The sequence below is a fragment of the Phyllobates terribilis genome, unplaced genomic scaffold (genome assembly GCF_046119375.1).
Source record: "Phyllobates terribilis strain yellow unplaced genomic scaffold, ASM4611937v1 Scaffold_11__3_contigs__length_659146591, whole genome shotgun sequence".
Classification (NCBI taxonomy): domain Eukaryota; kingdom Metazoa; phylum Chordata; class Amphibia; order Anura; family Dendrobatidae; genus Phyllobates; species Phyllobates terribilis.
This window is the reverse complement of record NW_027362771.1, coordinates 654,630,813-654,658,059: the sequence shown is the minus strand read 5'-3', so window position 1 is coordinate 654,658,059 and position 27,247 is coordinate 654,630,813. Positions and strand designations below refer to the sequence as shown.

Here is a 27,247-nt window from a genome sequence, read left to right as displayed (position 1 = left end):
AGGGATGGGGGCCCCCCCAGAGAGAGAGCGGGGGGGATGGGGCCCCCCCAGAGAGAGAGAGGAAAAAAGGACTGGGTCCCCTGAGAATGTGGAGAGGAGCTGAGTTACTGGATGCTAATGCTTTGTTGTCAGGTGATTGTGGAGAAGGCTCCTAAGGCGAGGATCGGAGACCTCGACAAGAAGAAATATCTGGTGCCCTCCGATTTGACAGGTATCAGTGCTGCCCCCTGCACCCCACCCCACCCCGCTGTCACCACTTCTGACTGAAAAACCCCTTCTGGTCAGTCGGCCAGTTCTACTTTCTCATCAGAAAAAGGATTCACTTACGTGCAGAGGACGCCCTGTTCTTCTTTGTCAACAACGTGATCCCCCCAACAAGCGCCACCATGGGACAACTCTATCAGGTGAGAATGAATAGCAGAGTTGAGTGTGTACAGTACAGGAATAGTAGATACAGGACAGGATGGAGGTGTAGTGTAGAGCTGTGTACAGTACAGGAATAGTAGATACAGGACAGGATGGAGGTGTAGTGTAGAGCTGTGTGTACAGTACAGGAATAGTAGATACAGGACAGGATGGAGGTGTAGTGTAGAGCTGTGTACAGTACAGGAATAGTAGATACAGGACAGGATGGAGGTGTAGTGTAGAGCTGTGTACAGTACAGGAATAGTAGATACAGGACAGGATGGAGGTGTAGTGTAGAGCTGTGTGTACAGTACAGGAATAGTAGATACAGGACAGGATGGAGGTGTAGTGTAGAGCTGTGTGTACAGTACAGGAATAGTAGATACAGGACAGGATGGAGGGGTAGTGTAGAGCTGTGTGTACAGTACAGGAATAGTAGATACAGGACAGGATGGAGGGGTAGTGTAGAGCTGTGTGTACAGTACAGGAATAGTAGATACAGGACAGGATGGAGGGGTAGTGTAGAGCTGTGTGTACAGTACAGGAATAGTAGATACAGGACAGGATGGAGGGGTAGTGTAGAGCTGTGTGTACAGTACAGGAATAGTAGATACAGGACAGGATGGAGGGGTAGTGTAGAGCTGTGTGTACAGTACAGGAATAGTAGATACAGGACAGGATGGAGGGGTAGTGTAGAGCTGTGTGTACAGTACAGGAATAGTAGATACAGGACAGGATGGAGGGGTAGTGTAGAGCTGTGTGTACAGTACAGGAATAGTAGATACAGGACAGGATGGAGGGGTAGTGTAGAGCTGTGTGTACAGTACAGGAATAGTAGATACAGGACAGGATGGAGGGGTAGTGTAGAGCTGTGTGTACAGTACAGGAATAGTAGATACAGGACAGGATGGAGGTGTAGTGTAGAGCTGTGTGTACAGTACAGGAATAGTAGATACGGGACAGGATGGAGGTGTAGTGTAGAGCTGTGTGTACAGTACAGGAATAGTAGATACGGGACAGGATGGAGGAGTAGTGTAGAGCTGTGTGTACAGTACAGGAATAGTAGATACGGGACAGGATGGAGGTGTAGTGTAGAGCTGTGTGTACAGTACAGGAATAGTAGATACGGGACAGGATGGAGGAGTAGTGTAGAGCTGTGTGTACAGTACAGGAATAGTAGATACGGGACAGGATGGAGGTGTAGTGTAGAGCTGTGTGTACAGTACAGGAATAGTAGATACGGGACAGGATGGAGGTGTAGTGTAGAGCTGTGTGTACAGGAATAGTAGATACAGGACAGGATGGAGGTGTAGTGTAGAGCTGTGTACAGTACAGGAATAGTAGATACAGGACAGGATGGAGGTGTAGTGTAGAGCTGTGTGTACAGTACAGGAATAGTAGATACAGCACAGGATGGAGGTGTAGTGTAGAGCTGTATGTACAGTATAGGAATAGTAGATACAGCACAGGATGGAGGTGTAGTGTAGAGCTATGTGTACAGTATAGGAATAGTAGATACAGGACAGGATGGAGGTGTAGTGTAGAGCTGTGTGTACAGTACAGGAATAGTAGATACAGCACAGGATGGAGGTGTAGTGTAGAGCTGTGTGTACAGTACAGGAATAGTAGATACAGGACAGGATGGAGGTGTAGTGTAGAGCTGTGTGCAGTACAGGAATAGTAGATACAGGACAGGATGGAGGTGTAGTGTAGAGCTGTGTACAGTACAGGAATAGTAGATACAGGACAGGATGGAGGTGTAGTGTAGAGCTGTGTGTACAGTACAGGAATAGTAGATATAGGACAGGATGGAGGTGTAGTGTAGAGCTGTGTGTGCAGTACAGGAATAGTAGATACAGGACAGGATGGAGGTGTAGTGTAGAGCTGTGTGCAGTACAGGAATAGTAGCTACAGGACAGGATGGAGGTGTAGTGTAGAGCTGTGTACAGTACAGGAATAGTAGATACAGGACAGGATGGAGGTGTAGTGTAGAGCTGTGTGTACAGTACAGGAATAGTAGATACAGGACAGGATGGAGGTGTAGTATAGAGCTGTGTGTACAGTACAGGAATAGTAGATACAGGACAGGATGGAGGTGTAGTGTAGAGCTGTGTGTACAGTACAGGAATAGTAGATACAGGACAGGATGGAGGTGTAGTGTAGAGCTGTGTGTACAGTACAGGAATAGTAGATACAGGACAGGATGGAGGCGTAGTGTAGAGCTGTGTACAGGAATAGTAGATACAGGACAGGATGGAGGTGTAGTGTAGAGCTGTGTGTACAGTACAGGAATAGTAGATACAGGACAGGATGGAGGTGTAGTGTAGAGCTGTGTAAGGTACAGGAATAGTAGATACAGGACAGGATGGAGGTGTAGTGTAGAGCTGTGTGTACAGTACAGGAATAGTAGATACAGGACAGGATGGAGGTGTAGTGTAGAGCTGTGTGTACAGTACAGGAATAGTAGATACAGGACAGGATGGAGGTGTAGTGTAGAGCTGTGTGTACAGTACAGGAATAGTAGATACAGGACAGGATGGAGGTGTAGTGTAGAGCTGTGTGTACAGTACAGGAATAGATACAGGACAGGATGGAGGTGTAGTGTAGAGGTGTGTACAGTACAGGAATAGTAGATACAGGACAGGATGGAGGTGCAGTGTAGAGCTGTGTGTACAGTACAGGAATAGTAGATACAGGACAGGATGGAGGTGTAGTGTAGAGCTGTGTGTACAGTACAGGAATAGTAGATACAGGACAGGATGGAGGTGTAGTGTAGAGCTGTGTATACAGTACAGGAATAGTAGATACAGGACAGGATGGAGGTGTAGTGTAGAGCTGTGTACAGGAATAGTAAATACAGGACAGGATGGAGGCGTAGTGTAGAGCTGTGTACAGGAATAGTAGATACAGGACAGGATGGAGGTGTAGTGTAGAGCTGTGTGTACAGTACAGGAATAGTAGATACAGGACAGGATGGAGGTGTAGTGTAGAGCTGTGTGTACAGTACAGGAATAGTAGATACAGGACAGGATGGAGGTGTAGTGTAGAGCTGTGTGTACAGTACAGGAATAGTAGATACAGGACAGGATGGAGGTGTAGTGTAGAGCTGTGTGTACAGTACAGGAATAGTAGATACAGGACAGGATGGAGGTGTAGTGTAGAGCTGTGTGTACAGTACAGGAATAGTAGATACAGGACAGGATGGAGGTGTAGTGTAGAGGTGTGTACAGTACAGGAATAGTAGATACAGGACAGGATGGAGGTGCAGTGTAGAGCTGTGTGTACAGTACAGGAATAGTAGATACAGGACAGGATGGAGGTGTAGTGTAGAGCTGTGTGTACAGTACAGGAATAGTAGATACAGGACAGGATGGAGGTGTAGTGTAGAGCTGTGTATACAGTACAGGAATAGTAGATACAGGACAGGATGGAGGTGTAGTGTAGAGCTGTGTACAGGAATAGTAAATACAGGACAGGATGGAGGTGTAGTGTAGAGCTGTTTATACAGTACAGGAATAGTAGATACAGGACAGGATGGAGGGGTAGTGTAGAGCTGTGTACAGTACAGGAATAGTAGATACAGGACAGGATGGAGGGGTAGTGTAGAGCTGTGTGTACAGTACAGGAATAGTAGATACAGGACAGGATGAAGGTGTAGTGTAGAGCTGTGTACAGGAATAGTAGATACAGGACAGGATGAAGGTGTAGTGTAGAGCTGTGTACAGGAATAGTAGATACAGGACAGGATGGAGGTGTAGTGTAGAGCTGTGTACAGTACAGGAATAGTAGATAAAGGACAGGATGGAGGTGTAGTGTAGAGCTGTGTACAGGAATAGTAGATACAGGACAGGATGGAGGTGTAGTGTAGAGCTGTGTGTACAGTACAGGAATAGTAGATACAGGACAGGATGGAGGTGTAGTGTAGAGCTGTGTACAGTACAGGAATAGTAGATAAAGGACAGGATGGAGGTGTAGTGTAGAGCTGTGTACAGGAATAGTAGATACAGGACAGGATGGAGGTGTAGTGTAGAGCTGTGTGTACAGTACAGGAATAGTAGATACAGGACAGGATGGAGGTGTAGTGTAGAGCTGTGTACAGGAATAGTAGATACAGGACAGGATGGAGGTGTAGTGTAGAGCTGTGTACAGTACAGGAATAGTAGATAAAGGACAGGATGGAGGTGTAGTGTAGAGCTGTGTACAGGAATAGTAGATACAGGACAGGATGGAGGTGTAGTGTAGAGCTGTGTGTACAGTATAGGAATAGTAGATACAGGACAGGATGGAGGTGTAGTGTAGAGCTGTGTGTACAGTACAGGAATAGTAGATACAGGACAGGATGGAGGTGTAGTGTAGAGCTGTGTGTACAGTACAGGAATAGTAGATACAGGACAGGATGGAGGCGTAGTGTAGAGCTGTGTACAGGAATAGTAGATACAGGACAGGATGGAGGTGTAGTGTAGAGCTGTGTGTACAGTACAGGAATAGTAGATACAGGACAGGATGGAGGTGTAGTGTAGAGCTGTGTGTACAGTACAGGAATAGTAGATACAGGACAGGATGGAGGGGTAGTGTAGAGCTGTGTACAGGAATAGTAAATACAGGACAGGATGGAGGTGTAGTGTAGAGCTGTGTATACAGTACAGGAATAGTAGATACAGGACAGGATGGAGGTGTAGTGTAGAGCTGTGTACAGGAATAGTAAATACAGGACAGGATGGAGGTGTAGTGTAGAGATGTGTACAGGAATAGTAGATACAGGACAGGATGGAGGGGTAGTGTAGAGCTGTTTATACAGTACAGGAATAGTAGATAAAGGACAGGATGGAGGGGTAGTGTAGAGCTGTGTACAGTACAGGAATAGTAGATAAAGGACAGGATGGAGGTGTGTAGAGCTGTGTACAGGAATAGTAGATACAGGACAGGATGGAGGTGTAGTGTAGAGCTGTGTACAGTACAGGAATAGTAGATAAAGGACAGGATGGAGGTGTAGTGTAGAGCTGTGTACAGGAATAGTAGATACAGGACAGGATGGAGGTGTAGTGTAGAGCTGTGTGTACAGTATAGGAATAGTAGATACAGGACAGGATGGATGTGTAGTGTAGAGCTGTGTGTACAGTACAGGAATAGTAGATACAGGACAGGATGGAGGTGTAGTGTAGAGCTGTGTGTACAGTACAGGAATAGTAGGTACAGGACAGGATGGAGGTGTAGTGTAGAGCTGTGTACAGTACAGGAATAGTAGATACAGGACAGGATGGAGGTGTAGTGTAGAGCTGTGTACAGTACAGGAATAGTAGATACAGGACAGGATGGAGGTGTAGTGTAGAGCTGTTTATACAGTACAGGAATAGTAGATACAGGACAGGATGGAGGGGTAGTGTAGAGCTGTGTACAGTACAGGAATAGTAGATACAGGACAGGATGGAGGTGTAGTGTAGAGCTGTGAGTACAGTACAGGAATAGTAGATACAGGACAGGATGGAGGTGTAGTGTAGAGCTGTGTACAGGAATAGTAGATACAGGACAGGATGGAGGTGTAGTGTAGAGCTGTGTACAGTACAGGAATAGTAGATACAGGACAGGATGGAGGTGTAGTGTAGAGCTGTGTACAGTAGAGGAATAGTAGATAAAGGACAGGATGGAGGTGTAGTGTAGAGCTGTGTACAGGAATAGTAGATACAGGACAGGATGGAGGTGTAGTGTAGAGCTGTGTGTACAGTACAGGAATAGTAGATACAGGACAGGATGGAGGTGTAGTGTAGAGCTGTGTACAGTACAGGAATAGTAGATAAAGGACAGGATGGAGGTGTAGTGTAGAGCTGTGTACAGGAATAGTAGATACAGGACAGGATGGAGGTGTAGTGTAGAGCTGTGTGTACAGTACAGGAATAGTAGATACAGGACAGGATGGAGGTGTAGTGTAGAGCTGTGTACAGGAATAGTAGATACAGGACAGGATGGAGGTGTAGTGTAGAGCTGTGTACAGGAATAGTAGATACAGGACAGGATGGAGGTGTAGTGTAGAGCTGTGTACAGTACAGGAATAGTAGATACAGGACAGGATGGAGGTGTAGTGTAGAGCTGTGTACAGGAATAGTAGATACAGGACAGGATGGAGGTGTAGTGTAGAGCTGTGTGTACAGTACAGGAATAGTAGATACAGGACAGGATGGAGGTGTAGTGTAGAGCTGTGTGTACAGTACAGGAATAGTAGATACAGGACAGGATGGAGGTGTAGTGTAGAGCTGTGTACAGTACAGGAATAGTAGATAAAGGACAGGATGGAGGTGTAGTGTAGAGCTGTGTACAGGAATAGTAGATACAGGACAGGATGGAGGTGTAGTGTAGAGCTGTGTGTACAGTACAGGAATAGTAGATACAGGACAGGATGGAGGTGTAGTGTAGAGCTGTGTGTACAGTACAGGAATAGTAGATACAGGACAGGATGGAGGTGTAGTGTAGAGCTGTGTGTACAGTACAGGAATAGTAGATACAGGACAGGATGGAGGCGTAGTGTAGAGCTGTGTACAGGAATAGTAGATACAGGACAGGATGGAGGTGTAGTGTAGAGCTGTGTGTACAGTACAGGAATAGTAGATACAGGACAGGATGGAGGTGTAGTGTAGAGCTGTGTAAGGTACAGGAATAGTAGATACAGGACAGGATGGAGGTGCAGTGTAGAGGTGTGTACAGTACAGGAATAGTAGATACAGGACAGGATGGAGGTGTAGTGTAGAGCTGTGTGTACAGTACAGGAATAGTAGATACAGGACAGGATGGAGGTGTAGTGTAGAGCTGTGTGTACAGTACAGGAATAGTAGATACAGGACAGGATGGAGGCGTAGTGTAGAGCTGTGTACAGGAATAGTAGATACAGGACAGGATGGAGGTGTAGTGTAGAGCTGTGTGTACAGTACAGGAATAGTAGATACAGGACAGGATGGAGGTGTAGTGTAGAGCTGTGTGTACAGTACAGGAATAGTAGATACAGGACAGGATGGAGGTGTAGTGTAGAGCTGTGTATACAGTACAGGAATAGTAGATACAGGACAGGATGGAGGTGTAGTGTAGAGCTGTGTACAGGAATAGTAAATACAGGACAGGATGGAGGTGTAGTGTAGAGATGTGTACAGGAATAGTAGATACAGGACAGGATGGAGGGGTAGTGTAGAGCTGTTTATACAGTACAGGAATAGTAGATACAGGACAGGATGGAGGGGTAGTGTAGAGCTGTGTACAGTACAGGAATAGTAGATACAGGACAGGATGGAGGGGTAGTGTAGAGCTGTGTACAGGAATAGTAGATACAGGACAGGATGGAGGTGTAGTGTAGAGCTGTGTACAGGAATAGTAGATAAAGGACAGGATGGAGGTGTAGTGTAGAGCTGTGTACAGGAATAGTAGATACAGGACAGGATGGAGGTGTAGTGTAGAGCTGTGTGTACAGTACAGGAATAGTAGATACAGGACAGGATGGAGGTGTGTAGAGCTGTGTACAGGAATAGTAGATACAGGACAGGATGGAGGTGTAGTGTAGAGCTGTGTACAGGAATAGTAGATACAGGACAGGATGGAGGTGTAGTGTAGAGCTGTGTACAGTACAGGAATAGTAGATAAAGGACAGGATGGAGGTGTAGTGTAGAGATGTGTACAGGAATAGTAGATACAGGACAGGATGGAGGTGTAGTGTAGAGCTGTGTGTACAGTACAGGAATAGTAGATACAGGACAGGATGGAGGTGTAGTGTAGAGCTGTGTGTACAGTACAGGAATAGTAGATACAGGACAGGATGGAGGTGTAGTGTAGAGCTGTGTGTACAGGAATAGTAGATACAGGACAGGATGGAGGTGTAGTGTAGAGCTGTGTGTACAGTACAGGAATAGTAGATACAGGACAGGATGGAGGTGTAGTGTAGAGCTGTGTGTACAGTACAGGAATAGTAGATACAGGACAGGATGGAGGTGTAGTGTAGAGCTGTGTGTACAGTACAGGAATAGTAGATACAGGACAGGATGGAGGTGTAGTGTAGAGCTGTGTGTACAGTACAGGACTAGTAGATACAGGACAGGATGGGGGTGTAGTGTAGAGCTGTGTACAGTACAGGAATAGTAGATACAGGACAGGATGGGGGTGTAGTGTAGAGCTGTGTACAGTACAGGAATAGTAGATACAGGACAGGATGGAGGTGTAGTGTAGAGCTGTGTACAGTACAGGAATAGTAGATACAGGACAGGATGGAGGTGTAGTGTAGAGCTGTGTACAGTACAGGAATAGTAGATACAGGACAGGATGGAGGTGTAGTGTAGAGCTGTGTACAGTACAGGAATAGCAGATACAGGACAGGATGGAGGTGTAGTGTAGAGCTGTGTACAGTACAGGAATAGCAGATACAGGACAGGATGGAGGTGTAGTGTAGAGCTGTGTACAGTACAGGAATAGCAGATACAGGGCAGGATGGAGGTGTAGTGTAGAGCTGTGTGTACAGTACATAGTAGGTACAGGACAGGATGGAGGTGTAGTGTAGAGCTGTGTGTACAGTACAGGAATAGTAGATACAGGACAGGATGGAGGTGTAGTGTAGAGCTGTGTACAGTACAGGAATAGTAGATACAGGACAGGATGGAGGTGTAGTGTAGAGCTGTGTGTACAGTACAGGAATAGATACAGGACAGGATGGAGGTGTAGTGCAGAGCTGTGTACAGTACAGGAATAGTAGATACAGGACAGGATGGAGGTGTAGTGTAGAGCTGTGTGTACAGTACAGGAATAGTAGATACAGGACAGGATGGGGGTGTAGTGTAGAGCTGTGTACAGTACAGGAATAGTAGATACAGGACAGGATGGGGGTGTAGTGTAGAGCTGTGTACAGTACAGGAATAGTAGATACAGGACACGATGGAGGTGTAGTGTAGAGCTGTGTGTACAGTACAGGAATAGTAGATACAGGACAGGATGGAGGTGTAGTGTAGAGCTGTGTACAGTACAGGAATAGTAGATACAGGACAGGATGGAGGTGTAGTGTAGAGCTGTGTACAGTACAGGAATAGTAGATACAGGACAGGATGGAGGTGTAGTGTAGAGCTGTGTACAGTACAGGAATAGTAGATACAGGACAGGATGGAGGTGTAGTGTAGAGCTGTGTACAGTACAGGAATAGCAGATACAGCACAGGATGGAGGTGTAGTGTAGAGCTGTCTGTACAGTATAGGAATAGTAGATACAGGACAGGATGGAGGTGTAGTGTAGAGCTGTGTGTACAGTACAGGAATAGTAGATACAGGACAGGATGGAGGTGTAGTGTAGAGCTGTGTGTACAGTACAGGAATAGTAGATACAGGACAGGATGGAGGTGTAGTGTAGAGCTGTGTACAGTACAGGAATAGTAGATACAGGACAGGATGGAGGTGTAGTGTAGAGCTGTGTGTACAGTACAGGAATAGATACAGGACAGGATGGAGGTGTAGTGTAGAGCTGTGTGTACAGTATAGGAATAGTAGATACAGGACAGGATGGAGGTGTAGTGTAGAGCTGTGTGTACAGTACAAGAATAGTAGATACAGGACAGGATGGAGGTGTAGTGTAGAGCTGTGTGTACAGTACAGGAATAGCAGATACAGGGCAGGATGGAGGTGTAGTGTAGAGCTGTGTACAGTACAGGAATAGCAGATACAGGGCAGGATGGAGGTGTAGAGCTGTGTGTACAGTACAGGAATAGTAGATACAGGGCAGGATGGAGGTGTAGTGTAGAGCTGTGTGTACAGTACAGTAATAGTAGGTACAGGGCAGGATGGAGGTGTAGTGTAGAGCTGTGTGTACAGTACAGGAATAGTATCTACAGGGCAGGATGGAGGTGTAGTGTAGAGCTGTGTGTACAGTACAGGAATAGTAGGTACAGGGCAGGATGGAGGTGTAGTGTAGAGCTGTGTGTACAGTACAGGAATAGTAGGTACAGGACAGGATGGAGGTGTAGTGTAGAGCTGTGTACAGTACAGGAATAGATAAAGGACAGGATGGAGGTGTAGTGCAGAGCTGTGTACAGTACAGGAATAGTAGATACAGGACAGGATGGAGGTGTAGTGTAGAGCTGTGTGTACAGTACAAGAATAGTAGATACAGGACAGGATGGAGGTGTAGTGTAGAGCTGTGTACAGTACAGGAATAGCAGATACAGGGCAGGATGGAGGTGTAGTGTAGAGCTGTGTGTACAGGAATAGTAGATACAGGACAGGATGGAGGTGTAGAGCTGTGTGTACAGTACAGGAATAGTAGATACAGGGCAGGATGGAGGTGTAGTGTAGAGCTGTGTGTACAGTACAGGAATAATAGGTACAGGACATGATGGAGGTGTAGTGTAGAGCTGTGTGTACAGTACAGGAATAGTAGATACAGGACAGGATGGAGGTGCAGTGTAGAGCTGTGTGTACAGTATAGGAATAGTAGATACAGGACAGGATGGAGGTGTAGTGTAGAGCTGTGTACAGTACAGGAATAGTAGATACAGGACAGGATGGAGGTGTAGTGTAGAGCTGTGTACAGTACAGGAATAGTAGATACAGGACAGGATGGAGGTGTAGTGTAGAGCTGTGTACAGTACAGGAATAGTAGATACAGGACAGGATGGAGGTGTAGTGTAGAGCTGTGTACAGTACAGGAATAGTAGATACAGGACAGGATGGAGGTGTAGTGTAGAGCTGTGTACAGTACAGGAATAGCAGATACAGGGCAGGATGGAGGTGTAGTGTAGAGCTGTGTACAGTACAGGAATAGTAGATACAGGGCAGGATGGAGGTGTAGTGTAGAGCTGTGTGTACAGTACATAGTAGGTACAGGACAGGATGGAGGTGTAGTGTAGAGCTGTGTGTACAGTACAGGAATAGTAGATACAGGACAGGATGGAGGTGTAGTGTAGAGCTGTGTACAGTACAGGAATAGTAGATACAGGACAGGATGGAGGTGTAGTGTAGAGCTGTGTACAGTACAGGAATAGTAGATACAGGGCAGGATGGAGGTGTAGTGTAGAGCTGTGTGTACAGTACATAGTAGGTACAGGACAGGATGGAGGTGTAGTGTAGAGCTGTGTGTACAGTACAGGAATAGTAGATACAGGACAGGATGGAGGTGTAGTGTAGAGCTGTGTACAGTACAGGAATAGTAGATACAGGACAGGATGGAGGTGTAGTGTAGAGCTGTGTACGGTACAGGAATAGTAGATACAGGACAGGATGGAGGTGTAGTGTAGAGCTGTGTACAGTACAGGAATAGTAGATACAGGACAGGATGGAGGTGTAGTGTAGAGCTGTGTACAGTACAGGAATAGCAGATACAGGGCAGGATGGAGGTGTAGTGTAGAGCTGTGTGTACACTACAGGAATAGTAGATACAGGGCAGGATGGAGGTGTAGTGTAGAGCTGTGTGTACAGTACATAGTAGGTACAGGACAGGATGGAGGTGTAGTGTAGAGCTGTGTGTACAGTACAGGAATAGTAGATACAGGACAGGATGGAGGTGTAGTGTAGAGCTGTGTACAGTACAGGAATAGTAGATACAGGACAGGATGGAGGTGTAGTGTAGAGCTGTGTGTACAGTACAGGAATAGATACAGGACAGGATGGAGGTGTAGTGTAGAGCTGTATACAGGACAGGATGGAGGTGTAGTGTAGAGCTGTGTGTACAGTACAGGAATAGTAGATACAGGACAGGATGGAGGTGTAGAGCTGTGTGTACAGTACAGGAATAGTAGATACAGGGCAGGATGGAGGTGTAGTGTAGAGCTGTGTGTACAGTACAGGAATAGTAGGTACAGGGAAGGATGGAGGTGTAGTGTAGAGCTGTGTGTACAGTACAGGAATAGTAGGTACAGGACATGATGGAGGTGTAGTGTAGAGCTGTGTGTACAGTACAGGAATAGTAGATACAGGACAGGATGGGGGTGTAGTGTAGAGCTGTGTACAGTACAAGAATAGTAGATACAGGACAGGATGGGGGTGTAGTGTAGAGCTGTGTGTACAGTACAGGAATAGTAGATACAGGACAGGATGGAGGTGTAGTGTAGAGCTGTGTGTACAGTACAGGAATAGTAGATACAGGACAGGATGGAGGTGTAGTGTAGAGCTGTGTGTACAGTATAGGAATAGTAGATACAGGACATGATGGAGGTGTAGTGTAGAGCTGTGTACAGTACAGGAATAGTAGATACAGGACAGGATGGAGGTGTAGTGTAGAGCTGTGTACAGTACAGGAATAGTAGATACAGGACAGGATGGAGGTGTAGTATAGAGCTGTGTACAGTACAGGAATAGTAGATACAGGACAGGATGGAGGTGTAGTGTAGAGCTGTGTACAGTACAGGAATAGTAGATACAGGACAGGATGGAGGTGTAGTGTAGAGCTGTGTACAGTACAGGAATAGCAGATACAGGGCAGGATGGAGGTGTAGTGTAGAGCTGTGTACAGTACAGGAATAGTAGATACAGGGCAGGATGGAGGTGTAGTGTAGAGCTGTGTGTACAGTACATAGTAGGTACAGGACAGGATGGAGGTGTAGTGTAGAGCTGTGTGTACAGTACAGGAATAGTAGATACAGCACAGGATGGAGGTGTAGTGTAGAGCTGTGTACAGTACAGGAATAGTAGATACAGCACAGGATGGAGGTGTAGTGTAGAGCTGTGTACAGTACAGGAATAGTAGATACAGGACAGGATGGAGGTGTAGTGTAGAGCTGTGTACAGTACAGGAATAGTAGATACAGGGCAGGATGGAGGTGTAGTGTAGAGCTGTGTGTACAGTACAGGAATAGTAGATACAGGACAGGATGGAGGTGTAGTGTAGAGCTGTGTGTACAGTACAGGAATAGTAGATACAGGACAGGATGGAGGTGCAGTGTAGAGCTGTGTACAGTACAGGAATAGTAGATACAGGACAGGATGGAGGTGTAGTGTAGAGCTGTGTGTACATTACAGGAATAGTAGATACAGGGCAGGATGGAGGTGTAGTGTAGAGCTGTGTGTACAGTACAGGAATAGTAGATACTGGACAGGATGGAGGTGTAGTGTAGAGCTGTGTTTACAGTACAGGAATAGTAGATACAGGACAGGATGGAGGTGTAGTGTAGAGCTGTGTGTACAGTACAGGAATAGTAGATAAAGGACAGGATGGAGGTGTAGTGTAGAGCTGTGTACAGTACAGGAATAGTAGATACAGGACAGGATGGAGGTGTAGTGTAGAGCTGTGTACAGTACAGGAATAGCAGAAACAGGACAGGATGGAGGTGTAGTGTAGAGCTGTGTGTACAGTACAGGAATAGTAGATACAGGGCAGGATGGAGGTGTAGTGTAGAGCTGTGTGTACAGTACATAGTAGGTACAGAACAGGATGGAGGTGTAGTGTAGAGCTGTGTGTACAGTACAGGAATAGTAGATACAGGACAGGATGGAGGTGTAGTGTAGAGCTGTGTACAGTACAGGAATAGTAGATACAGGACAGGATGGAGGTGTAGTGTAGAGCTGTGTGTACAGTACAGGAATAGTAGATACAGGACAGGATGGAGGTGTAGTGTAGAGCTGTATACAGGACAGGATGGAGGTGTAGTGTAGAGCTGTGTGTACAGTACAGGAATAGTAGATACAGGACAGGATGGAGGTGTAGTGTAGAGCTGTGTGTACAGTACAGGAATAGTAGATACAGGGCAGGATGGAGGTGTAGTGTAGAGCTGTGTGTACAGTACAGGAATAGTAGGTACAGGGAAGGATGGAGGTGTAGTGTAGAGCTGTGTGTACAGTACAGGAATAGTAGGTACAGGGAAGGATGGAGGTGTAGTGTAGAGCTGTGTGTACAGTACAGGAATAGTAGATACAGGACAGGATGGGGGTGTAGTGTAGAGCTGTGTGTACAGTACAAGAATAGTAGATACAGGACAGGATGGGGGTGTAGTGTAGAGCTGTGTGTACAGTACAGGAATAGTAGATACAGGACAGGATGGAGGTGTAGTGTAGAGCTGTGTGTACAGTACTAGAATAGTAGATACAGGACAGGATGGAGGTGTAGTGTAGAGCGGTGTGTACAGTATAGGAATAGTAGGTACAGGACATGATGGAGGTGTAGTGTAGAGCTGTGTGTACAGTACAGGAATAGTAGATACAGGACAGGATGGAGGTGTAGTGTAGAGCTGTGTGTACAGTATAGGAATAGTAGATACAGGACAGGATGGAGGTGTAGTGTAGAGCTGTGTGTACAGTATAGGAATAGTAGATACAGGACAGGATGGAGGTGTAGTGTAGAGCTGTGTACAGTACAGGAATAGTAGATACAGGACAGGATGGAGGTGTAGTGTAGAGCTGTGTACAGTACAGGAATAGTAGATACAGGGCAGGATGGAGGTGTAGTGTAGAGCTGTGTGTACAGTACATAGTAGGCACAGGACAGGATGGAGGTGTAGTGTAGAGCTGTGTGTACAGTACAGGAATAGTAGATACAGCACAGGATGGAGGTGTAGTGTAGAGCTGTGTACAGTACAGGAATAGCAGATACAGGACAGGATGGAGGTGTAGTGTAGAGCTGTCTGTACAGTACAGGAATAGTAGATACAGGACAGGATGGAGGTGTAGTGTAGAGCTGTGTACAGTACAGGAATAGTAGATACAGGACAGGATGGAGGTGTAGTGTAGAGCTGTGTACAGTACAGGAATAGTAGATACAGGACAGGATGGAGGTGTAGTGTAGAGCTGTGTACAGTACAGGAATAGTAGATACAGGACAGGATGGAGGTGTAGTGTTGAGCTGTGTACAGTACAGGAATAGTAGATACAGGACAGGATGGAGGTGTAGTGTAGAGCTGTGTACAGTACAGGAATAGTAGATACAGGACAGGATGGAGGTGTAGTGTAGAGCTGTGTACAGTACAGGAATAGCAGATACAGGGCAGGATGGAGGTGTAGTGTAGAGCTGTGTGTACAGTACAGGAATAGTAGATACAGGACAGGATGGAGGTGTAGTGTAGAGCTGTGTGTACAGTACATAGTTGGTACAGGACAGGATGGAGGTGTAGTGTAGAGCTGTGTACAGTACAGGAATAGTAGATACAGGACAGGATGGAGGTGTAGTGTAGAGCTGTGTGTACAGTACAGGAATAGATACAGGACAGGATGGAGGTGTAGTGTAGAGCTGTATACAGGACAGGATGGAGGTGTAGTGTAGAGCTGTGTGTACAGTACAGGAATAGTAGATACAGGACAGGATGGAGGTGTAGTGTAGAGCTGTGTGTACAGTACAGGAATAGTAGATACAGGGCAGGATGGAGGTGTAGTGTAGAGCTGTGTGTACAGTACAGGAATAGTAGATACTGGACAGGATGGAGGTGTAGTGTAGAGCTGTGTTTACAGTACAGGAATAGTAGATACAGGACAGGATGGAGGTGTAGTGTAGAGCTGTGTGTACAGTACAGGAATAGTAGATAAAGGACAGGATGGAGGTGTAGTGTAGAGCTGTGTACAGTACAGGAATAGTAGATACAGGACAGGATGGAGGTGTAGTGTAGAGCTGTGTGTACAGTACAGGAATAGTAGATACAGGACAGGATGGAGGTGTAGTGTAGAGCTGTGTGTACAGTACAGGAATAGTAGATACAGGACAGGATGGAGGTGTAGTGTAGAGCTGTGTACAGTACAGGAATAGTAGATACAGGACAGGATGGAGGTGTAGTGTAGAGCTGTGTGTACAGTACAGGAATAGTAGATACAGGATAGGATGGAGGTGTAGTGTAGAGCTGTGTACAGTACAGGAATAGTAGATACAGGACAGGATGGGGGTGTAGTGTAGAGCTGTATGTACAGTACAGGAATAGTAGATACAGGGCAGGATGGAGGTGTAGTGTAGAGCTGTGTACAGTACAGGAATAGTAGATATAGGACAGGATGGAGGTGTAGTGTAGAGCTGTGTGTACAGTACAGGAATAGTAGATACAGGACAGGATGGAGGTGTAGTGTAGAGCTGTGTACAGTACAGGAATAGTAGATACAGGACAGGATGGAGGTGTAGTGTAGAGCTGTGTGTACAGTACAGGAATAGTAGATACAGGACAGGATGGAGGTGTAGTGTAGAGCTGTGTACAGGAATAGTAGATACAGGTCAGGATGGAGGTGTAGTGTAGAGCTGTGTACAGTACAGGAATAGTAGATACAGGACAGGATGGAGGTGCAGTGTAGAGCTGTGTGTACAGTACAGGAATAGTAGATACAGGACAGGATGGAGGTGTAGTGTAGAGCTGTGTGTACAGTACAGGAATAGTAGATACAGGACAGGATGGAGGTGTAGTGTAGAGCTGTGTACAGTACAGGAATAGTAGATACAGGACAGGATGGAGGTGTAGTGTAGAGCTGTGTACAGTACAGGAATAGTAGATACAGGACAGGATGGAGGTGCAGTGTAGAGCTGTGTACAGGAATAGTAGATACAGTACAGGATGGAGGTGCAGTGTAGAGCTGTGTGTACAGTACAGGAATAGTAGATACAGGACAGGATGGAGGTGTAGTGTGGAGCTGTGTGTACAGTACAGGAATAGTAGATACAGGACAGGATGGAGGTGTAGTGTAGAGCTGTGTGTACAGTACAGGAATAGTAGATACAGGACAGGATGGAGGTGTAGTGCAGAGCTGTGTACAGTACAGGAATAGTAGATACAGGACAAGATGGAGGTGTAGTGTAGAGCTGTGTGTACAGTACAGGAATAGTAGATACAGGACAGGATGGAGGTGTAGTGTAGAGCTGTGTACAGTACAGGAATAGTAGATACAGGACAGGATGGGGGTGTAGTGTAGAGCTGTATGTACAGTACAGGAATAGTAGATACAGGGCAGGATGGAGGTGTAGTGTAGAGCTGTGTACAGTACAGGAATAGTAGATATAGGACAGGATGGAGGTGTAGTGTAGAGCTGTGTGTACAGTACAGGAATAGTAGATACAGGACAGGATGGAGGTGTAGTGTAGAGCTGTGTACAGTACAGGAATAGTAGATACAGGACAGGATGGAGGTGTAGTGTAGAGCTGTGTGTACAGTACAGGAATAGTAGATACAGGACAGGATGGAGGTGTAGTGTAGAGCTGTGTACAGGAATAGTAGATACAGGTCAGGATGGAGGTGTAGTGTAGAGCTGTGTACAGTACAGGAATAGTAGATACAGGACAGGATGGAGGTGTAGTGTAGAGCTGTGTGTACAGTACAGGAATAGTAGATACAGGACAGGATGGAGGTGTAGTGTAGAGCTGTGTACAGTACAGGAATAGTAGATACAGGACAGGATGGAGGTGTAGTGTAGAGCTGTGTGTACAGTACAGGAATAGTAGATACAGGACAGGATGGAGGTGTAGTGTAGAGCTGTGTGTACAGTACAGGAATAGTAGATACAGGACAGGATGGAGGTGCAGTGTAGAGCTGTGTACAGTACAGGAATAGTAGATACAGGACAGGATGGAGGTGTAGTGTAGAGCTGTGTGTACATTACAGGAATAGTAGATACAGGGCAGGATGGAGGTGTAGTGTAGAGCTGTGTGTACAGTACAGGAATAGTAGATACTGGACAGGATGGAGGTGTAGTGTAGAGCTGTGTTTACAGTACAGGAATAGTAGATACAGGACAGGATGGAGGTGTAGTGTAGAGCTGTGTGTACAGTACAGGATTAGTAGATAAAGGACAGGATGGAGGTGTAGTGTAGAGCTGTGTACAGTACAGGAATAGTAGATACAGGACAGGATGGAGGTGTAGTGTAGAGCTGTGTACAGTACAGGAATAGCAGAAACAGGACAGGATGGAGGTGTAGTGTAGAGCTGTGTGTACAGTACAGGAATAGTAGATACAGGGCAGGATGGAGGTGTAGTGTAGAGCTGTGTGTACAGTACATAGTAGGTACAGAACAGGATGGAGGTGTAGTGTAGAGCTGTGTGTACAGTACAGGAATAGTAGATACAGGACAGGATGGAGGTGTAGTGTAGAGCTGTGTACAGTACAGGAATAGTAGATACAGGACAGGATGGAGGTGTAGTGTAGAGCTGTGTGTACAGTACAGGAATAGATACAGGACAGGATGGAGGTGTAGTGTAGAGCTGTATACAGGACAGGATGGAGGTGTAGTGTAGAGCTGTGTGTACAGTACAGGAATAGTAGATACAGGACAGGATGGAGGTGTAGTGTAGAGCTGTGTGTACAGTACAGGAATAGTAGATACAGGGCAGGATGGAGGTGTAGTGTAGAGCTGTGTGTACAGTACAGGAATAGTAGGTACAGGGAAGGATGGAGGTGTAGTGTAGAGCTGTGTGTACAGTACAGGAATAGTAGGTACAGGGAAGGATGGAGGTGTAGTGTAGAGCTGTGTGTACAGTACAGGAATAGTAGATACAGGACAGGATGGGGGTGTAGTGTAGAGCTGTGTGTACAGTACAAGAATAGTAGATACAGGACAGGATGGGGGTGTAGTGTAGAGCTGTGTGTACAGTACAGGAATAGTAGATACAGGACAGGATGGAGGTGTAGTGTAGAGCTGTGTGTACAGTACAAGAATAGTAGATACAGGACAGGATGGAGGTGTAGTGTAGAGCTGTGTGTACAGTATAGGAATAGTAGGTACAGGACATGATGGAGGTGTAGTGTAGAGCTGTGTGTACAGTACAGGAATAGTAGATACAGGACAGGATGGAGGTGTAGTGTAGAGCTGTGTGTACAGTATAGGAATAGTAGATACAGGACAGGATGGAGGTGTAGTGTAGAGCTGTGTGTACAGTATAGGAATAGTAGATACAGGACAGGATGGAGGTGTAGTGTAGAGCTGTGTACAGTACAGGAATAGTAGATACAGGACAGGATGGAGGTGTAGTGTAGAGCTGTGTACAGTACAGGAATAGTAGATACAGGGCAGGATGGAGGTGTAGTGTAGAGCTGTGTGTACAGTACATAGTAGGCACAGGACAGGATGGAGGTGTAGTGTAGAGCTGTGTGTACAGTACAGGAATAGTAGATACAGCACAGGATGGAGGTGTAGTGTAGAGCTGTGTACAGTACAGGAATAGCAGATACAGGACAGGATGGAGGTGTAGTGTAGAGCTGTCTGTACAGTACAGGAATAGTAGATACAGGACAGGATGGAGGTGTAGTGTAGAGCTGTGTACAGTACAGGAATAGTAGATACAGGACAGGATGGAGGTGTAGTGTAGAGCTGTGTACAGTACAGGAATAGTAGATACAGGACAGGATGGAGGTGTAGTGTAGAGCTGTGTGTACAGTACAGGAATAGATACAGGACAGGATGGAGGTGTAGTGTAGAGCTGTGTGTACAGTACAGGAATAGTAGATACAGGACAGGATGGAGGTGTAGTGTAGAGCTGTGTACAGTACAGGAATAGTAGATACAGGACAGGATGGAGGTGTAGTGTAGAGCTGTGTACAGTACAGGAATAGCAGATACAGGGCAGGATGGAGGTGTAGTGTACAGCTGTGTGTACAGTACAGGAATAGTAGATACAGGACAGGATGGAGGTGTAGTGTAGAGCTGTGTGTACAGTACATAGTAGGTACAGGACAGGATGGAGGTGTAGTGTAGAGCTGTGTACAGTACAGGAATAGTAGATACAGGACAGGATGGAGGTGTAGTGTAGAGCTGTGTGTACAGTACAGGAATAGATACAGGACAGGATGGAGGTGTAGTGTAGAGCTGTATACAGGACAGGATGGAGGTGTAGTGTAGAGCTGTGTGTACAGTACAGGAATAGTAGATACAGGACAGGATGGAGGTGTAGTGTAGAGCTGTGTGTACAGTACAGGAATAGTAGATACAGGGCAGGATGGAGGTGTAGTGTAGAGCTGTGTGTACAGTACAGGAATAGTAGATACTGGACAGGATGGAGGTGTAGTGTAGAGCTGTGTTTACAGTACAGGAATAGTAGATACAGGACAGGATGGAGGTGTAGTGTAGAGCTGTGTGTACAGTACAGGAATAGTAGATAAAGGACAGGATGGAGGTGTAGTGTAGAGCTGTGTACAGTACAGGAATAGTAGATACAGGACAGGATGGAGGTGTAGTGTAGAGCTGTGTGTACAGTACAGGAATAGTAGATACAGGACAGGATGGAGGTGTAGTGTAGAGCTGTGTGTACAGTACAGGAATAGTAGATACAGGACAGGATGGAGGTGTAGTGTAGAGCTGTGTACAGTACAGGAATAGTAGATACAGGACAGGATGGAGGTGTAGTGTAGAGCTGTGTGTACAGTACAGGAATAGTAGATACAGGATAGGATGGAGGTGTAGTGTAGAGCTGTGTACAGTACAGGAATAGTAGATACAGGACAGGATGGGGGTGTAGTGTAGAGCTGTATGTACAGTACAGGAATAGTAGATACAGGGCAGGATGGAGGTGTAGTGTAGAGCTGTGTACAGTACAGGAATAGTAGATATACGACAGGATGGAGGTGTAGTGTAGAGCTGTGTGTACAGTACAGGAATAGTAGATACAGGACAGGATGGAGGTGTAGTGTAGAGCTGTGTACAGTACAGGAATAGTAGATACAGGACAGGATGGAGGTGTAGTGTAGAGCTGTGTGTACAGTACAGGAATAGTAGATACAGGACAGGATGGAGGTGTAGTGTAGAGCTGTGTACAGGAATAGTAGATACAGGTCAGGATGGAGGTGTAGTGTAGAGCTGTGTACAGTACAGGAATAGTAGATACAGGACAGGATGGAGGTGTAGTGTAGAGCTGTGTGTACAGTACAGGAATAGTAGATACAGGACAGGATGGAGGTGTAGTGTAGAGCTGTGTACAGTACAAGAATAGTAGATACAGGACAGGATGGAGGTGTAGTGTAGAGCTGTGTGTAAAGTACAGGAATAGTAGATACAGGACAGGATGGAGGTGTAGTGTAGAGCTGTGTACAGGAATAGTAGATACAGGACAGGATGGAGGTGCAGTGTAGAGCTGTGTGTACAGTACAGGAATAGTAGATACAGGACAGGATGGAGGTGTAGTGTAGAGCTGTGTGTACAGTACAGGAATAGTAGATACAGGACAGGATGGAGGTGTAGTGTAGAGCTGTGTACAGTACAGGAATAGTAGATACAGGACAGGATGGAGGTGTAGTGTAGAGCTGTGTACAGTACAGGAATAGTAGATACAGGACAGGATGGAGGTGCAGTGTAGAGCTGTGTACAGGAATAGTAGATACAGTACAGGATGGAGGTGCAGTGTAGAGCTGTGTGTACAGTACAGGAATAGTAGATACAGGACAGGATGGAGGTGTAGTGTGGAGCTGTGTGTACAGTACAGGAATAGTAGATACAGGACAGGATGGAGGTGTAGTGTAGAGCTGTGTGTACAGTACAGGAATAGTAGATACAGGACAGGATGGAGGTGTAGTGCAGAGCTGTGTACAGTACAGGAATAGTAGATACAGGACAAGATGGAGGTGTAGTGTAGAGCTGTGTGTACAGTACAGGAATAGTAGATACAGGACAGGATGGAGGTGTAGTGTAGAGCTGTGTACAGTACAGGAATAGTAGATACAGGACAGGATGGGGGTGTAGTGTAGAGCTGTATGTACAGTACAGGAATAGTAGATACAGGGCAGGATGGAGGTGTAGTGTAGAGCTGTGTACAGTACAGGAATAGTAGATATAGGACAGGATGGAGGTGTAGTGTAGAGCTGTGTGTACAGTACAGGAATAGTAGATACAGGACAGGATGGAGGTGTAGTGTAGAGCTGTGTACAGTACAGGAATAGTAGATACAGGACAGGATGGAGGTGTAGTGTAGAGCTGTGTGTACAGTACAGGAATAGTAGATACAGGACAGGATGGAGGTGTAGTGTAGAGCTGTGTACAGTAATAGTAGATACAGGTCAGGATGGAGGTGTAGTGTAGAGCTGTGTACAGTACAGGAATAGTAGATACAGGACAGGATGGAGGTGTAGTGTAGAGCTGTGTGTACAGTACAGGAATAGTAGATACAGGACAGGATGGAGGTGTAGTGTAGAGCTGTGTACAGTACAAGAATAGTAGATACAGGACAGGATGGAGGTGTAGTGTAGAGCTGTGTGTAAAGTACAGGAATAGTAGATACAGGACAGGATGGAGGTGTAGTGTAGAGCTGTGTACAGGAATAGTAGATACAGGACAGGATGGAGGTGCAGTGTAGAGCTGTGTGTACAGTACAGGAATAGTAGATACAGGACAGGATGGAGGTGTAGTGTAGAGCTGTGTGTACAGTACAGGAATAGTAGATACAGGACAGGATGGAGGTGTAGTGTAGAGCTGTGTACAGTACAGGAATAGTAGATACAGGACAGGATGGAGGTGTAGTGTAGAGCTGTGTACAGTACAGGAATAGTAGATACAGGACAGGATGGAGGTGCAGTGTAGAGCTGTGTACAGGAATAGTAGATACAGTACAGGATGGAGGTGCAGTGTAGAGCTGTGTGTACAGTACAGGAATAGTAGATACAGGACAGGATGGAGGTGTAGTGTGGAGCTGTGTGTACAGTACAGGAATAGTAGATACAGGACAGGATGGAGGTGTAGTGTAGAGCTGTGTGTACAGTACAGGAATAGTAGATACAGGACAGGATGGAGGTGTAGTGCAGAGCTGTGTACAGTACAGGAATAGTAGATACAGGACAAGATGGAGGTGTAGTGTAGAGCTGTGTGTACAGTACAGGAATAGTAGATACAGGACAGGATGGAGGTGTAGTGTAGAGCTGTGTACAGTACAGGAATAGTAGATACAGGACAGGATGGAGGTGTAGTGTAGAGCTGTGTGTACAGTACAGGAATAGTAGATACAGGACAGGATGGAGGTGCAGTGTAGAGCTGTGTACAGTACAGGAATAGTAGATACAGGACAGGATGGAGGTGTAGTGTAGAGCTGTGTGTACAGTACAGGAATAGTAGATACAGGACAGGATGGAGGTGTAGTGTAGAGCTGTGTGTACAGTACAGGAATAGTAGATACAGGACAGGATGGAGGTGTAGTGTAGAGCTGTGTACAGTACAGGAATAGTAGATACAGGACAGGATGGAGGTGTAGTGTAGAGCTGTGTACAGTACAGGAATAGTAGATACAGGACAGGATGGAGGTGCAGTGTAGAGCTGTGTACAGGAATAGTAGATACAGTACAGGATGGAGGTGCAGTGTAGAGCTGTGTGTACAGTACAGGAATAGTAGATACAGGACAGGATGGAGGTGTAGTGTGGAGCTGTGTGTACAGTACAGGAATAGTAGATACAGGACAGGATGGAGGTGTAGTGTAGAGCTGTGTGTACAGTACAGGAATAGTAGATACAGGACAGGATGGAGGTGTAGTGCAGAGCTGTGTACAGTACAGGAATAGTAGATACAGGACAAGATGGAGGTGTAGTGTAGAGCTGTGTGTACAGTACAGGAATAGTAGATACAGGACAGGATGGAGGTGTAGTGTAGAGCTGTGTACAGTACAGGAATAGTAGATACAGGACAGGATGGGGGTGTAGTGTAGAGCTGTATGTACAGTACAGGAATAGTAGATACAGGGCAGGATGGAGGTGTAGTGTAGAGCTGTGTACAGTACAGGAATAGTAGATATAGGACAGGATGGAGGTGTAGTGTAGAGCTGTGTGTACAGTACAGGAATAGTAGATACAGGACAGGATGGAGGTGTAGTGTAGAGCTGTGTACAGTACAGGAATAGTAGATACAGGACAGGATGGAGGTGTAGTGTAGAGCTGTGTGTACAGTACAGGAATAGTAGATACAGGACAGGATGGAGGTGTAGTGTAGAGCTGTGTACAGGAATAGTAGATACAGGTCAGGATGGAGGTGTAGTGTAGAGCTGTGTACAGTACAGGAATAGTAGATACAGGACAGGATGGAGGTGTAGTGTAGAGCTGTGTGTACAGTACAGGAATAGTAGATACAGGACAGGATGGAGGTGTAGTGTAGAGCTGTGTACAGTACAAGAATAGTAGATACAGGACAGGATGGAGGTGTAGTGTAGAGCTGTGTGTAAAGTACAGGAATAGTAGATACAGGACAGGATGGAGGTGTAGTGTAGAGCTGTGTACAGGAATAGTAGATACAGGACAGGATGGAGGTGCAGTGTAGAGCTGTGTGTACAGTACAGGAATAGTAGATACAGGACAGGATGGAGGTGTAGTGTAGAGCTGTGTGTACAGTACAGGAATAGTAGATACAGGACAGGATGGAGGTGTAGTGTAGAGCTGTGTACAGTACAGGAATAGTAGATACAGGACAGGATGGAGGTGTAGTGTAGAGCTGTGTACAGTACAGGAATAGTAGATACAGGACAGGATGGAGGTGCAGTGTAGAGCTGTGTACAGGAATAGTAGATACAGTACAGGATGGAGGTGCAGTGTAGAGCTGTGTGTACAGTACAGGAATAGTAGATACAGGACAGGATGGAGGTGTAGTGTGGAGCTGTGTGTACAGTACAGGAATAGTAGATACAGGACAGGATGGAGGTGTAGTGTAGAGCTGTGTGTACAGTACAGGAATAGTAGATACAGGACAGGATGGAGGTGTAGTGCAGAGCTGTGTACAGTACAGGAATAGTAGATACAGGACAAGATGGAGGTGTAGTGTAGAGCTGTGTGTACAGTACAGGAATAGTAGATACAGGACAGGATGGAGGTGTAGTGTAGAGCTGTGTACAGTACAGGAATAGTAGATACAGGACAGGATGGAGGTGTAGTGTAGAGCTGTGTGTACAGTACAGGAATAGTAGATACAGGACAGGATGGAGGTGCAGTGTAGAGCTGTGTACAGTACAGGAATAGTAGATACAGGACAGGATGGAGGTGTAGTGTAGAGCTGTGTGTACAGTACAGGAATAGTAGATACAGGACAGGATGGAGGTGTAGTGTAGAGCTGTGTACAGGAATAGTAGATACAGGACAGGATGGAGGTGTAGAGCTGTGTGTACAGTACAGGAATAGTAGATACAGGACAGGATGGAGGTGTAGTGTAGAGCTGTGTACAGTACAGGAATAGTAGATACAGGACAGGATGGAGGTGCAGTGTAGAGCTGTGTACAGGAATAGTAGATACAGTACAGGATGGAGGTGCAGTGTACAGCTGTGTGTACAGTACAGGAATAGTAGATACAGGACAGGATGGAGGTGTAGTGTGGAGCTGTGTGTACAGTACAGGAATAGTAGATACAGGACAGGATGGAGGTGTAGTGTGGAGCTGTGTGTACAGTACAGGAATAGTAGATACAGGACAGGATGGAGGTGTAGTGTGGAGCTGTGTGTACAGTACAGGAATAGTAGATACAGGACAGGATGGAGGTGTAGTGTGGAGCTGTGTGTACAGTACAGGAATAGTAGATACAGGACAGGATGGAGGTGTAGTGTGGAGCTGTGTGTACAGTACAGGAATAGTAGATACAGGACAGGATGGAGGTGTAGTGTAGAGCTGTGTGTACAGTACAGGAATAGTAGATACAGGACAGGATGGAGGTGTAGTGCAGAGCTGTGTACAGTACAGGAATAGTAGATACAGGACAAGATGGAGGTGTAGTGTAGAGCTTTGTGTACAGTACAGGAATAGTAGATACAGGACAGGATGGAGGTGTAGTGTAGAGCTGTGTACAGTACAGGAATAGTAGATACAGGACAGGATGGAGGTGTAGTGTAGAGCTGTGTGTACAGTACAGGAATAGTAGATACAGGACAGGATGGAGGTGCAGTGTAGAGCGGTGTACAGTACAGGAATAGTAGATACAGGACAGGATGGAGGTGTAGTGTAGAGCTGTGTACAGTACAGGAATAGTAGATACAGGACAGGATGGAGGGGTAGTGTAGAGCTGTGTACAGTACAGGAATAGTGATACAGGACAGGATGGAGGTGTAGTGTAGAGCGGTGTACAGTACAGGAAGAGTAGATACAGGACAGGATGGAGGTGTAGTGTAGAGCTGTGTACAGTATAGGAATAGTAGATACAGGACAGGATGGAGGTGTAGTGTAGAGCTGTATACAGTACAGGAATAGTAGATACAGGACAGGATGGAGGTGTAGTGTAGAGCTGTATACTGGACAGGATGGAGGTGTAGTGTAGAACTGTGTACAGTACAGGAATAGTAGATACAGGACAGGATGGAGGTGTAGTGTAGAGCTGTGTACAGTACAGGAATAGTAGATACAGGACAGGATGGAGGTGTAGAGCTGTGTACAGTACAGGAATAGTAGATACGGGACAGGATGGAGGTGTAGTGTAGAGCTGTGTGTACAGTACAGGAATAGTAGATACTGGACAGGATGGAGGTGTAGTGTAGAGCTGTGTGTACAGTACAGGAATAGTAGATACAGGACAGGATGGAGGTGTAGTGTAGAGCTGTGTAAGGTACAGGAATAGTAGATACAGGACAGGATGGAGGTGTAGTGTAGAGCTGTGTGTACAGTACAGGAATAGTAGATACAGGACAGGATGGAGGTGTAGTGTAGAGCTGTGTACAGTACAGGAATAGTAGATACAGGACAGGATGGAGGTGTAGTGTAGAGCTGTGTACAGGAATAGTAGATACAGGACAGGATGGAGGTGTAGTGTAGAGCTGTGTACAGTACAGGAATAGTAGATACAGGACAGGATGGAGGTGTAGTGTAGAGCTGTGTGTACAGTACAGGAATAGTAGATACAGGACAGGATGGAGGTGTAGTGTAGAGCTGTGTGTACAGTACAAGAATAGTAGATACAGGACAGGATGGAGGTGTAGTGTAGAGCTGTGTACAGTACAGGAATAGTAGATACAGGACAGGATGGAGGTGTAGTGTAGAGCTGTGTACAGTACAGGAATAGTAGATACAGGACAG

General features: G+C 46.0%; 1 protein-coding gene across 1 annotated transcript in view; it reads left to right on the top strand.

The window, feature by feature from the left end:
• Positions 1 to 27,247, top strand: part of GABARAP (GABA type A receptor-associated protein) — a 116,059-nt gene that overhangs the window by 3,095 nt on the left and 85,717 nt on the right. The window contains exons 2-3 of the mRNA XM_073654631.1: positions 133 to 211; positions 286 to 404. Coding sequence (XP_073510732.1) covers positions 133 to 211; positions 286 to 404 — 198 coding nt within the window. The remainder of the gene's footprint in view (positions 1 to 132; positions 212 to 285; positions 405 to 27,247) is intronic.